The sequence below is a fragment of the Terrapene carolina genome, unplaced genomic scaffold, assembly GCF_002925995.2.
Source record: "Terrapene carolina triunguis isolate 2854851 unplaced genomic scaffold, T_m_triunguis-2.0 Scaffold58, whole genome shotgun sequence".
Taxonomy (NCBI): Eukaryota; Metazoa; Chordata; order Testudines; family Emydidae; genus Terrapene; species Terrapene triunguis.
The window spans coordinates 28,986,274-28,999,731 of NW_020664409.1; the positions used below are offsets into that span (position 1 = coordinate 28,986,274).

The 13,458-nt window shown below is 41.6% G+C and overlaps 1 protein-coding gene across 8 annotated transcripts in view; it reads right to left on the minus strand.

The window, feature by feature from the left end:
- Nucleotides 1-13,458, minus strand: part of PTPRM (protein tyrosine phosphatase receptor type M) — a 698,330-nt gene that overhangs the window by 72,050 nt on the left and 612,822 nt on the right. For all 8 annotated transcript variants that reach the window (XM_026661212.1, XM_026661206.1, XM_026661202.1 and 5 more), the window contains 2 exons: nt 7,677-7,764; nt 753-829 (listed from right to left, as the gene is read on the minus strand). In XM_026661212.1, coding sequence (XP_026516997.1) covers nt 753-829; nt 7,677-7,764 — 165 coding nt within the window. The remainder of the gene's footprint in view (nt 1-752; nt 830-7,676; nt 7,765-13,458) is intronic.

Consider the following 13,458-nt stretch of genomic DNA (forward strand, 5'->3'; position numbering starts at 1 on the left):
TCTGTACTCTCACGTCTAGTGTTCCTCATGCACATTAAAATTATTGAAGTTTTCATCTCTAGATTTCAGGCTTTACACAGTGTTGACTTTTTCTTGATTTTCAATTCTACTTTTGATTTTATCTTTTCAACCAAAAAACATGCTGTCTCTTAAAGAATTTATTCTAATGTAAAACATTAAGCTAACATGATGCAGAATGAACAAAGAAGCAGTCTTCAATAATTAAACACCCTACATATTTAATGAAATGTCTTGCTTGCATTAGAAGTACTGGTTAACAGCTGCAGACTATACTTTGAAGGCGACTTAAAAGTGTAGCGATGACAAGAGATTGCAAATCACTGCATTAGGAATTACAGAGTTTTGTCACATTAATATGCAAACAGCTTTCTTTTAAATGTGGAATTATGCCAAGATGTTGACAGACAATATAAATAACATTTCCTTGGTCCACATAAGCATCAGGAGGCAAAATAGCCACGTAATGTTGGTGGCAAAATTTCACTCCAGAGTGTGGAAGTTTCAAGAAATGACTGAGCTCATTTTTTTTACTGGCAAATATTTGGTGTTTTATTTTTTCTTTATTGTATATGTGGATTCCCATGACTGTGGTTTCCTATAATGTTTGGCAGCCAAAACTGTGATCAGCTATGCTAGTTATAAGAAATGGTCAATAAAGTGTAAAAATAATATGGACCACATGTTTGGCTGAACAGCGATGTTAACTTTGTTTACTACATCAGTATACGTACGTCAATATAATTTCCATTGATGTAATCTGAGTTTGTTTCTCCTTCAATGGGCTGCAGTCTCACTCGAGAATGATCATCTGAAATGGGAACAACAGATAAAACAAAGTAGTTTGGGGTGCTTTTAATAGTCACAAAATATAAGGTCACATTCCAAAAGAAACCCTTAAAACACATATTACTTTAAAGTCAAATTACAAAGTCTGCACTTTTCAAGTTTCCTGTCTTTTGGTTTTGGCTCAAAATGAGCTATTAGATGTTATACAGTAAAACTTTTCCACTTTGCACTTAAATCATTTATGAACCCCAAAATTCCCAATGATTTTGGAGCTGAATACATCTGATATTCAAACCACTGCTACCACTGCTCTTTCCTCCTGGAGAATGTGAAACAGTTTTTGCAACAGGCAAGTTGCCTTTCATTAATACATTTAACAGCACTCAATTGTCAAAAGCTCAGTCATTTGCAAAGTTCTCCCGCTATCAGTGCATAGTGATTATGTAAGGCATATAACAAGGTCTTGTGGGAGATCATTATTTGAAGAGACAAAACAACCAAGACTAAAAAATAACTCGGTATATCATATATATATTTGCTAATAAAAATCAGTTTCACTCCCTCTATATGTTGTTTCAGTGATTTCTTTAGAACGGAGGTTACCTGTATCTGAGTACGTAGTGCTATTAGGTGGTCATCATGATATTGTTGTAAGTATAAGTCGTTGTTAGGGCACCTAATGCTTTCTGTATGGGGGAATCTCTATTGTAGTTAAGCACTAAAGAAATAAATAATGAAATAATATGTGGCTACTGAAAGGAGAAGGACCCAGGCTCACCACCCTGCAGGACAATGGAAGACTCACTGGGGTTATGGGTCCGAGTATCGGAGAGATTCATGTCCTATATTCCCTCCTCCTGCCAGGGCAAGTGGGTGGGAAAGGGATGGCTAAGGTAGGAGAATGGGCAGGGAATGTCAGGGAGTAGGCAGTCCCTTGGCTCCTTCCCATCTTGCGTCCCTGGAGCGAAGAGAGTCTGTGACTCTCACAGTCACAGTTCCTTCCCAGCACTTTGCCTAGGGTGTTGCAGCTCTGGGTTGGCCCTAGAGACTTTCTAGTCCTAATATATTAAATAAATCTGAACCAAATTCCAACCCAAGGTTCCCTACAATTGATTATTACTTAGCTAGTTTTTACACATTTGTCCCTTTTATGTTGTTCTTCTAATTAATAGTTTCTAAGTGGGGAGCTTATGAAAAAATCTTGGAATATCCAGGTCAATTATGTTCATCAGGTCATCCTTATCTGCGTATTTATTACCTTTTTCAAAGAAATCTAACAATTTGAAGAGGCTTGATTTTCCCTTTCAGAAACCATGTTTGTTTGACCTATCAAGTTACACTTATCCAAGTGCTGTGCTATTGTATACTTAATTAAGTTATTACTCGGTTTCTGCAAAACTGAGGTGAGGTTCATAGGCCTTTAATTCCCAGGATCTTACTTTAAAAAGATACCACATTAACAACTTTCCAATCTTCAGGCACGTTTGCTGGCTTATAGATTTTGGGCCTGATCCAGCTCCCACTGAAGTCAATGGAGAGACTCCCATTGACCTCAATGGAAGCTGGATTGGACTAGAATTGAATATCCTCCTCCGTATCTCCATGATTTCATGTTTATTTCCTTTAAAACACCCTCAAGAGAACCTGCCATTCTACTGACCTCTTTCACTCGAGCTTCTCAAGTTACCGGCTGACTTTTCCTCTATGATTTCAATCTCTGCGAAGGCCACACTTAGATTTCTCATAAATACATATTTTAAGAATATAAATGTCCTTGTTTTTCCCTACAGCCAACTAATAAAGCCTGTTAAAGTCCAATGCTAAATGTCCATCAACTTCTCCACTATTTCATTACTTTCTTTTCCTCCACTTTTGAAAATCTTGGTCAATATTCTTTTCTCATTTGATCAGGGCTGCAGTAGGTTAAAAATAAATTCTTATAGATAATAGAAATCTTTCTTAAGGGACAAATGAATATTATCTACGCCCATAAGTAACCACTGTACAGTACATACAGACACAACACTGTTCTCAAGCACAAGATTCATTTAACAGTTTCAAAGCCATTTTTTGGTTCTTAACATGGAAACAATATAAAAAAAGACATTTATATTTAATAAAGAAGAAACACATTTTGTATAGGTGATTAGATTGTGGTCAGCATTTAGCATAATGATGAAGCAGCTCACAAGTTGCTGTAGCCACCTTCTCATTGTAAACGGGGCAGGCTTGTATCTAATTAAATGTACATCACCTGGGTAATGTAACGTACACTGCTACTTTGACAAGCTCCCTCTGTGTTGGCAGCTTGGTGCTATTGCTTTAATTTCCTTACAAAGCAATACTGACTACAAACAATAGCATAATGATGGCATCTTGGAGGATTTAAACAGAGAGGATAAAAGCGCTGAAAAACCTACATTAAACTCACATTCTAAAACAACATATGTTTCACTGCAAAAAATATACCTAGAATATATGGCTTCTAAGCCATCTACAGCACTTTTAACTTCTTAAATACAGTGTAGCAAGAGGTTTTTTTTAAATGCCTTAAAAGCAGAAGCCAATATTTTGATAATAATCTAGGGACACAATTTTAAAAGCAGACCTCTAAAATTATTCTCCCCAATTTTGCCCATGCACCCATTTGTTTACATAATGCCCACACACAATTCCGACAACTAACTACACCATTTGCATAAAACTAATTAACATACAGCACATTTGTGGGCACAATTTTAGAGGCTCTTTTAAAAAGGTTGCCCCTCAACATAAATAATATGTTGTAATTTTAATTTGTATTATTCTAAATTCTTACTGCCACATAAATAGTATGTTTTATTGATAACTCATCTCCATCCAACTCTGTTTCTTAAATATCGATTTACATATTAAAAGTAAGTTGAGATACAATCTAAAGTAACATTTGCCCTCTTAGAGAGTCTTCAGTATTACTTGTAATTACAATTGTTTCGTGCATCTAGTATCTTTTACTTGTTTTCTCTCTGCTAGTCATCACTTCTTTACCCCAGATCTGTAGTGCTACTAGTTTTCTACTTACTTCAACTGGGGACCCAAAATGACAGGCTGTTTAGAACACATTAAAAGAGGTGCCTGATGCAGCAAAATTCTGACTAAAAATGTGGATCTATTGTCACGTCAGGAGATAAAATTTTGTAAAGGAACAGGAGGCATACGGATCTCCATATCTCTGTTATTAAGAACCTGTTCTTATTTGCACTATGGGCATTTTTTTAACTAAATAATAATTATATCAATTGCAGATACTTCTATGCAATATACTCCCACAAAGAAAAACTTTTAAAAAAACATTTGGGATTCTTTAAGGGTATCCACCTACACAAATATCCAACTAACGTATCTTTCTCTAACATCTAAACATCACATTCATTATTTTCATTAACAGGCTCCACCCATCTATAAAGAAGTACCATAGGTCTCCAACATGTCCAGTAGAACAATACCCACACCACCTTTGTCTCAATTACCCTGTGTGATGGGATGTAGCTGGCTTTTGTGACTCCCTATGACAGGCCTACTAAACTCTGCCCTAGGAAGAGCAAAGTGGGAAGAAAAGAGCAGCAAAGGTGGTTCCTCAAGGCCTGCCTAGAGTGGCTTCACGGACGCAGCCATCTGGGAAGCTAGAAAGACCTGGTCCTCCAAGGGCTAGAAGGGCTAGCAATAGCCAATCAGAGCTCAGCAGGCTCAGATAAAAGAGGCTGCAGGGCATTAGCAGGTCAGTTCCTGGCTGGGACCAGAGGAGAGAAGAGGAGTGCTCCTCTCTGGCATGGAGATAGAGAAGAACCTGAGGAAACTGGCTCTGAGATAGGACTATAGACAGAATGGCCTGGTAGGAAGAGGCCCAGAGAAACAGCAGTGATGGATTGGAGTGAGCAGTACATGGCTGCTGTGTACAGGGTCCTTGGGTTGGAACCCAGAATAGTTTGTAGGCCCGGGTTCCCAACCAGCCACAGACAAAGTGGCATAAACCCCAAGAAGGGTACAGATCTTGTTGGGGATCCCGAACAAAGGGATGAATTTAAAGGTTCCAAAGCCAGAGCTGAAGACCTGAGGGAAAAAAGACTATTTAGTTATTAGACTCTTTAATATCCCAGAAGAGGTTCATTTGGACTTTGTGACTTGGCCAATGGGCCAAGCCACTGAAGACCCACTGAGGTCAGCCTGCAGGAAGTGCCAGGGGTGAAAAAGGACTGTGGTACTGCACCCTGCCTCTTGGAGGGGCTCAAGAAGTGAATATCCTTTTACACCCTGTAACATAAAATTCTGTCTTTAGCAACATCAACAGTCATGTCTGTCAGTCATCATACACCAGTGACCTATATGTGTTATTTTTCCATGGAGAAGTATCAGGTCAGCATTAAGATTCTGCATAGTAGTGTAATTTAAAGAAGTGTATTTTAGTGTTATTGTAAAGTACATGAAATTCAGCAGCTTTGCTCTTTTATTTTCAGCTACGTAGAGATTGCCAATTTTCTAGGAGAAAGATTACAAGATTTAGAAAAAAAGGGAGTTATAGTTAAAAAGGAAATAAATTGACATCTGTGTGAATGTTGAGGTTGATGGGAGCTATATATTTTGTACAAAAGAGCAAACACTGGGAACCTGACTTTTTCCCAACTACCACTTTTCTCACTTCTGTTCCTGCCTTACTTCTTCCTTGCACCCATACTCATTCTCGGAGACTTCAATTTCCATGATGCCGACCTATCTGATCCCTTTTCTCCCTCACCTCTTCATCTGACAGATATCCTTAGATCAATTCTCCCACTCATCAAAAAGGCCATTTGCTTGATCTAGTTTTCACCAGACTGCCCACGCTCTCTGCCTCTGATGTCTCCATCACTGAACTCTTTCTGTATCCCCTCATCTCATTCAGCATCATCTCCTTTGACCTGCCAACCAACCATTCCATGACTTCCAGTCCATTAATGTCAAGGACTTCTCATCTGTGATCAGCCTCCTCCTTCCTGTGCTCTCATCCCCCTCTCCCACTGACTTAGTAATTGACTTTCTCCACCACTCGGATTACTTGGCACTTCTCACACATCAAAAGGGCCCATCTCTCTAATCCCAGCCATGGTTCCCCTCCTCCACTTGCTTCTTCCACTCCTGCTGCTGAGTGTTTCTGGTGAAAGACCCATGACCATGCTGATTTCCTCTACTACAGATTCACTCTCTCCTTACCTTCAATTCCCTATTTATAGCCTCCCATCATGTCTGCTAAGAATGTTGCTAACTTCTTCAAAGAGAAAATTCACAAGCTCTGACAGGACATCCTCCCACTCTTTCCTTATGGCAACATAGTCTCTCCATTTTCCTTGTTACTGAAGCTGAGATATTGTGTCTTCCTTCTTCCTGTATCCACCCTTCCATCTTCCCCATCTCATAATTCCCTCATTCTCACCCCTCCTCTGCTTCATCTCATCTCTCTTCTTCATCTCTCCTTCTCATCTGGTTCATTCCCCCTAGCAATACAAACAATGCTTTAGTTTCACACATCTTAACCCCTTCCCCTTGACCCTATTGATCTCTCCAGCTACCGTCCCCTGTCCCTCCATCTCTAAAGCTCATAGAACTCCTTGACTACAAGCACAGCTTAGAGTTCTTCTCCTCAGATTCCACCACTGGACTCTCTTCAATCCAACTTCTGCCTACCCCATTTCACTGAAATTGCTCTCACCAACGTCTATAATGACTTCTTCTTGACCACAACTCAGAACAAGTACTCCATCCTCCTTGAATTGCGGTTATCACTGACATACAGTAGAACCTCAAGAGTTACGAACACCAGAGTTATGAACTGACCAGTCAACCGCAAACCTCATTTAGAACTTGAAGTACGCAATCAGGCAGCAGCAGAGACAAAAAAAGAAGCAAATACAGCACAGTACTATGTTAAACGTAAACTACTAAAATATAAAGGGAAAGTTAAAAAAAAGATTTGACAAGGTAAGGAACTGTTTCTGTGCTTGTTTCTTTTTAAATTAAGATGGTTAAAAGCAGCATTTTTGTTCTGCAAAGTAAAGTTTCAATGCTGTGATAAGTCAATGTTCAGTTGTATACTTTTGAAAGAACCACAGCATTTTGTTCAGAGTTACAAACATTTCAGAGTTATGAACAACCTCCATTCCTCAAGTGTTTGTAACTCTGATGTGTTTTACTGTAGTCCACCATGGTCCTCGTCTCGAAATCTTGCGCTCCCTAAGCTTTTAAAACTCCACCCTCTGCGGGTTCTCCTCCTACATTTCTAATCATTCTTTCATTGTTTCATTAGGAGGATCCTCCTCTTCCCAACTTTCACTCAGCTCCCACAGGCTTCTGTACTTGGCCCCTCTTCTTCCTCCTCCTCACTGGTAATCTCATTCACAAATGAGGCTTTAATTAACATCTCTGTAATGATGACCCAGAGATCTATCCTTCTCCTGTCATCTACACCAAAATCGTGGCTTGTGTTTCTGACATATCCTCATGGATGTCCAGCTGTCAACTCAAGCTCAACATGGTCAAAAGTTGAGCTTTTGATCTTTCCGATCACTCTGGAGAACACTATTATCTTCACTGTCACTCAAGCCAGTAACCACTTCACCTTGAATGGTCCCTCAGAATACGTGCTATCTACTTATGCTAAACTATCTGTTTGATCTTGTATTTAGCTGTGGCACTCTAAGTACCTTTACCAGACCCGAGGAAGAGCTCTGTGTAGCTGGAAAGCTTGGCTCTCTCACCAACAGAAGTTGGTCCAATAAAAGATTTTACCTCACCCACCTTGTCTCCCAGAAGCTAAAATGAAGTTAACACAGTAGCACAATTATGCTGCCAACACTTACATGCAATGATATTCCCATATCTATTCTTCATTCTGTTCTCATCTTTCTTAGCTGAGTCCCAGGGTGCAGACTGTCCTTCAAAGAAACTCTATTTAAAAAAAAGATAGAAAGTGACATTAAGAAATTCAGTATGTAGCAACAGGAACCTTAAGAGTAAAGGATAAAGCAATGGAGCAGGGAAGAAATACTACAACAGCCAAAATTACAGTTGTTAAAGCGACATTTAACTAATTTGCTTATCTGATAATGATACCAGGCTCTTCTTTGAACTGCACTTTCTTTCAGCCCCATGTTTTACATGGAGAGTTTGACACAGGAATAAAGTGTGTATCAGCAAGAATGATTTTTGTGCAAGGAGAGTTAGCTAACCTTGCAAAAGTTCCGTGTTTGTAATGCTAAGCATAATTGACTAATTAATGTGCATTGTCCAAATTCTGCTCCTAGTTACACCAGAGTAAAACTGGAATAAACCCAGTGATATTACTGATAGCAGAATTTGACCCTGTGTTAATAATATATTACCAACAGTTTCACATTTACCTGGTGATAGGTGGCTATTCAGTCTCTTAACACAACAGTGGCATTTTTCTTAATTTGCATTCAATTGGCCTTTTATTAAAAACATTATTTACAACACCTCCAAGCTTATTAGATTGTCAGAAAAGAAAAATGATGTAATTTTATGAAAAATACAATCTTATTATTTGTATTAGTTTTATTAAATACAGTATAGAGGCTGGCTGAATATTAGATAAAAGTAAAGATGCTAACAATATCTCTTTATATTAATAAAATACACCACTTGGCATAAGAAAAACAATCCTCTCTTACCCACTTTTCATGTGCAGTTCGGATTCTAAAATAATGACTTTCACACAGTGTCTTTGTGTGCACTGTGTCCATAAAAGTCAGGGCCATCCTTAGGCATATGCGGCTGCATAGGACACCCAAAAATTTGGGGCACCCCTGGGTCTTAGTGTCCACCCTCCCGCCTCTTCCTATCTCTGTTCTGACCCTTCCTGAAGGCTCCCACCACAGCTGACTGCTGCAGCCTCCTGAGTCTGGGATCTAGTACTTAAAAGTGAAAAAGCCTCCAGCCTGCCAGACCTATTAGCACAACATTGAAACTGTTAAAGAGCCATTCAAGTGGTAATGAAGCCATTTAACAGGCATACATGGTCAGTTTCTGAATGTACTGCCCCTGCCTACACTGGCAAGTTTCTGCGCAGTCAAGCAGCTTTCTGCGCTGTAACTCCTGAGGTGTACACACTGCCAAGCCACTTAGTGCGCAGAAACTGCGCAGCTGCAGTGCTGTAAAAATACCACCCCGACGAGAGGCGTAGAGCTTTCTGCACCAGGGGTACAGCACCGCAGTGCCAGTGTAGACACCCTGGTTGATTACAGCGCTGTGATTGGCCTCTGGGAGGTGTCCCACAATGACTGTTCTTCAAAAACAACAAGGAGTCTGGTGGCACCTTAAAGACTAACAGATTTATTTGGGCATAAGCTTTCGTGGGTAAAAACCTCACTTCTTCTATGCATCCGAAGAAGATACAGACTAACATGGCTACCCCCTGATAAATGACTGTTCTTGCCTCTCTGGCCATTGGTTTGAATTCTACTGCCCTGCCCTCAGGTGACCAACTGTGAGCCCCACCCCGTAAATTCCTTGGGAATTTTGAAAGTCCCTTTCCTGTTTGCTCGGTTATGTGTGCAGTGGTCTCAGCGCATCTTTCCAGGTGGCCATGCCTGCTCCACGCACCAGGTGATCCCCTGCTTGGAGCAATGCCGAGCTGCTGGACCTCATCAGCATTTGGGGAGAGGAGGCTGTCCAGTCCCTGCTGCGCTCCAGCTGTAGGAATTATGATACCTAGGGACAGATATCACGATGCATGACAGAAAGGGGCCATGACCGGGACACATTGCAGCGTAGGGTAAAAGTGAAGGAGCTGCGGAACGCCTACCACAAGGCGCGGGAGGCAAACCGCCACTCCGGTGCTGTGCCCACGAGCCGCTGGTTCTACAAAGAGCTGGACATGATACTCGGTGGCGACCCCACCTCCACTGAGAAGGCCACTGTGATACTTTGATGGCTCGCGTGCCAGTCGAGAGCAGACCGAGCCAGAAGGAGGAAATCTTGGACAAGGATGTAGAGGGGGAGGGGGACCCAGAGGCAGAGGATGATTTGGAGGTCAGAGATGCATGTAGCCAGGAGCTCTTTTCTACCCGGAGGCGACTAGCCAGTTACAGTTGTTGGATCTTGGCAAAGTGCAAACAGGAGAGGAGGCCCCCGGTAAGTGGATTTGATTTTGGGAATCACTGAAGCGAGTTGTTGTGTGCAGGAGGGCTGCAGAGAGCAGGCTTGTGTCTGTATGATGCATGTACCACCACGTGCCTAGTCTGAGCGGCAGAATAAGCTGTTGATTGACTTCCTCACTTCACGGGAATCTGCCTCAGAGAGCTCCAGGAAACTCTCATGGAGATACTAGGCAATCTGCTGCCGCAGGTTCTTTGGCAGAGCTGCTTTGTTTCTTGCCCCATTAACGGTAACTTTCCCGCACCACCGTGCTGTCACAGGGCGGGAGCGGGAGGGACCATTGCTGCACATAGGCAAGCCGCATTAGGGACAGGGCGGAAGCTGCAGTCTTGGAGACGACCCTCCATTGATTCCCTGCTCACCCTCAGCAACGAGATATCTTCCATAATGATCACAGCCTGTGGAAAATGTGGGGACAGGAATGATTATCAGGCCCACCCTACAGTGCTGGCTCTCCCCAAGAGCCACGTGCCCAGTGTACAGTACGGTCCGGGAACAGTGATTTACCCTGCCCCTGCGGCTACTCATCATTTTGGGGGTCTTGTGGCTCATATGTGCTTGCCTGGGGTCAACCAATTAGTGACAGGTATATGAATACTGGCTGAGTTTTAAATCACTGAATCAGTGTTGTGTGTGTTGCAGACAATACTTCTTCTGTAAAATGTTGTGTTTTGGCTTCACAGAGATGACCTTGGAAGCTCAGCCTCCCACTTTGTTACTGCCGGCTGAATGGCTGTGCAGAATTAGAAAGCGGCCACGAAGAACTAAGAAAGACTTTCTGCGTGATGTTATGATACACTTCACGGCTGAAAAACGAGTAGCAGGACAGCGAGAAGAGGGACCAAAAGAAGAATGAGGTGTGCCAGAATGAAGCTATGGAGCAGCTCTTAAATGTTATGGTGCACCAACTGTACACACTCCAGGCGATACCAACACTGCAAACCGAGCAGCTCTGTGGCCGCCCTCCTTTGCAGCTGCTGTCGCAAAACACTTTCCCATGAACCCCTCAGACACCACCAACACACTCTTATCAACCTCCTGGCTCTAGTCGGTAGCCAGGGCATTCAACTCCTCCCCCGTCACAGTCCAACACTGCAGACTCCCACTACCCACTCAACTCAATACCCATCCCTCTGCAGTTTGGCCCTGCTGAAGTACAGTACCCATTGCACTGTACTCCAAAGGAGAAGGTTGAATATGATCCCTGGACATACACAAATCTTTAATTGTCCCGGCACCCCACCTCCTCCTGGGACCTTCCCTTCCCCTCAGTGCTGATGTGGTTTTTTTTTTTACTCTGTCTTCTGGTTGTTGTTTTTAATAAAAGAATTGTGTTGGTATGAAAGCAAACAGAGCCCTACAAAGCAACAGACAATTATCTTAAACCTTCATATTGCATTGTCTGCACCAATCACAATCACCTCCTAGCATTACAAGCACTGCAATCCCAAGCATAGCAACAAATATTAGTGGCTTTCAGCTTCAAATTGCTGCCTCAAGGCATCCCTGATCCTTATGGCCCCACGCTGTGCCCCTCTAATAGCCCTGGTCTCTGGCTGTTCAAATTCAGCCTCCAGGCACTGAGCCTCAGCGGTTCAGCCCTGAGTGAAGCTTTCACCCTTCCCTTCACAAATGTTATGGAGCATACAGCACATGGCTATAAGCATAGGAATATTGTCATCGGCCAGGTCCAGCTTCCCATAGAGGCAGCACCAGCGGGCCTTCAAATGACCAAAAGCACACTCAACAGTCATTCTGCACTTGCTCAGCCTGTTGTTGAACTGCTCCTTGCTGCTGTCAAGTTGCCCCGTGTATGGCTTCATAAGCCACGGCATTAAGGGGTGGGTTAAGCTCTGTGGGATAGCTGTCCAGAGTGCACCACTCTGAATACCGCTGCAAATGTGAACATGTTATTGCGCAGGCAGCTGACAGTGTGAACACACAACAGTGGTTTCCCTTCAGTGCTCTCCGAGCAGCACTGTAACTGCCAGTGCTGTAACTCTGCCAGTGTGGACATATCCAAAAACAGTTGTGCATTACTGTAATATTTACTCAGAACATGTTAGTCTACAGGACCTTAGTTTAAAATTTGCTCTAAAAGTATTTCATTAGTGTGTTGCTGAAGATTATAAAATTACATCTCTAAAAAATCCTTGCATAGATTTTTAGATGCACAATCTGAGTATTCATCTTTAGCCTTAAATGGGCTGCTGTCGGGCATAGAGACACCAGTTTAATAATACTGCATAGGGCCCCATAAATCCTAAGGACGGCCCTGATAAAAGTAATGTAATGTAACACAAATGGATTATATCATTTTATATTGAAATATCTGCTTTGAGTTTAAGGTTTTTAGTGGCCACGTTAATAGGATTAATGTGGAATCCTATTGTCAGAATGGATGGTGACAACCCATGTTTTAATCTTGTTATCTGAATGTTCACTAAATCCAGATTCAGTACAGCACCAGGGCATGTATTTAAGTGCTTTACTGACCTCGGGTGTAAAACAGTAAAGTTCCCAAGTCAGACAGGGGGAAACAAGTGAAATTTCTATCCTGCCAAGACACAGCGAGTTATTAGTCACTTAAACAGCTAGAAAGTGCTTATAAAATGGACTACCATTTGTCTCCTTTTTCTTCATACTTCAAGTATGTAATCCGTGAAATCCTTCATGAATTACACTAGTTAAGGGAGGAAGAGTCCAAAGAAGCTCTTAATTTCTTGCTGGAGTCAATGGGAGACAAGAACTTTCAGCTCCCAAATGAGCACTTTGAATAAATAACCTAGAGAGCTATTAAGTTATCTGATAGATAGACAAAGGGCCAAATTCATGCCTCATGTAAACAAACACAATTCCAGTGGCTTTAGTGGAGTTCTATCCGCTTGCACAAGGGCTGAATTTAGACAGTTGCCGAGGAAATACAAAGGGCTGTCTCCTTAGCCCTGTGACACCAACAGACAGAGGTTTTTTTGCATCACACTGAGAAATCCTGATTCCTACCATGAGCTTTCGTAGTCTATTCCCATTGTGGGTAATACATGTTTATGTTAAATATCTACATTTTTCAATTTGCTTTAGATTGTTTTGATTATTTTTTTTTTAAAAAAGATCTACAAATAAACCAAAATGTTTTGTTTGGGGTTTTGTTTTTCTCTTCCATAAATGTTACTTTAAAATAAATAAATAAATAAATAAATAAATAAAAAATCAAGCAACTTCTAAGGAGAATGGAAGAACAATGTCCACTTATGCTGACCCTGTCCTGTTAAGTTTTCTCTTGGGAGTTGCTCTAGTCCTATGGTGATGACTGGAGAGGTGAGATAAATGGAAGAAAGAGGTAACTATTGCACTGCTTGACCAGAAAAAATAAACAGTTATTGCAAAAGACAGCTGTTGTACAATTTCTTAGATTCCCAATATGTTACTATATATAAGCAGAGGGCTTGTCTACAAGGGGGGGAA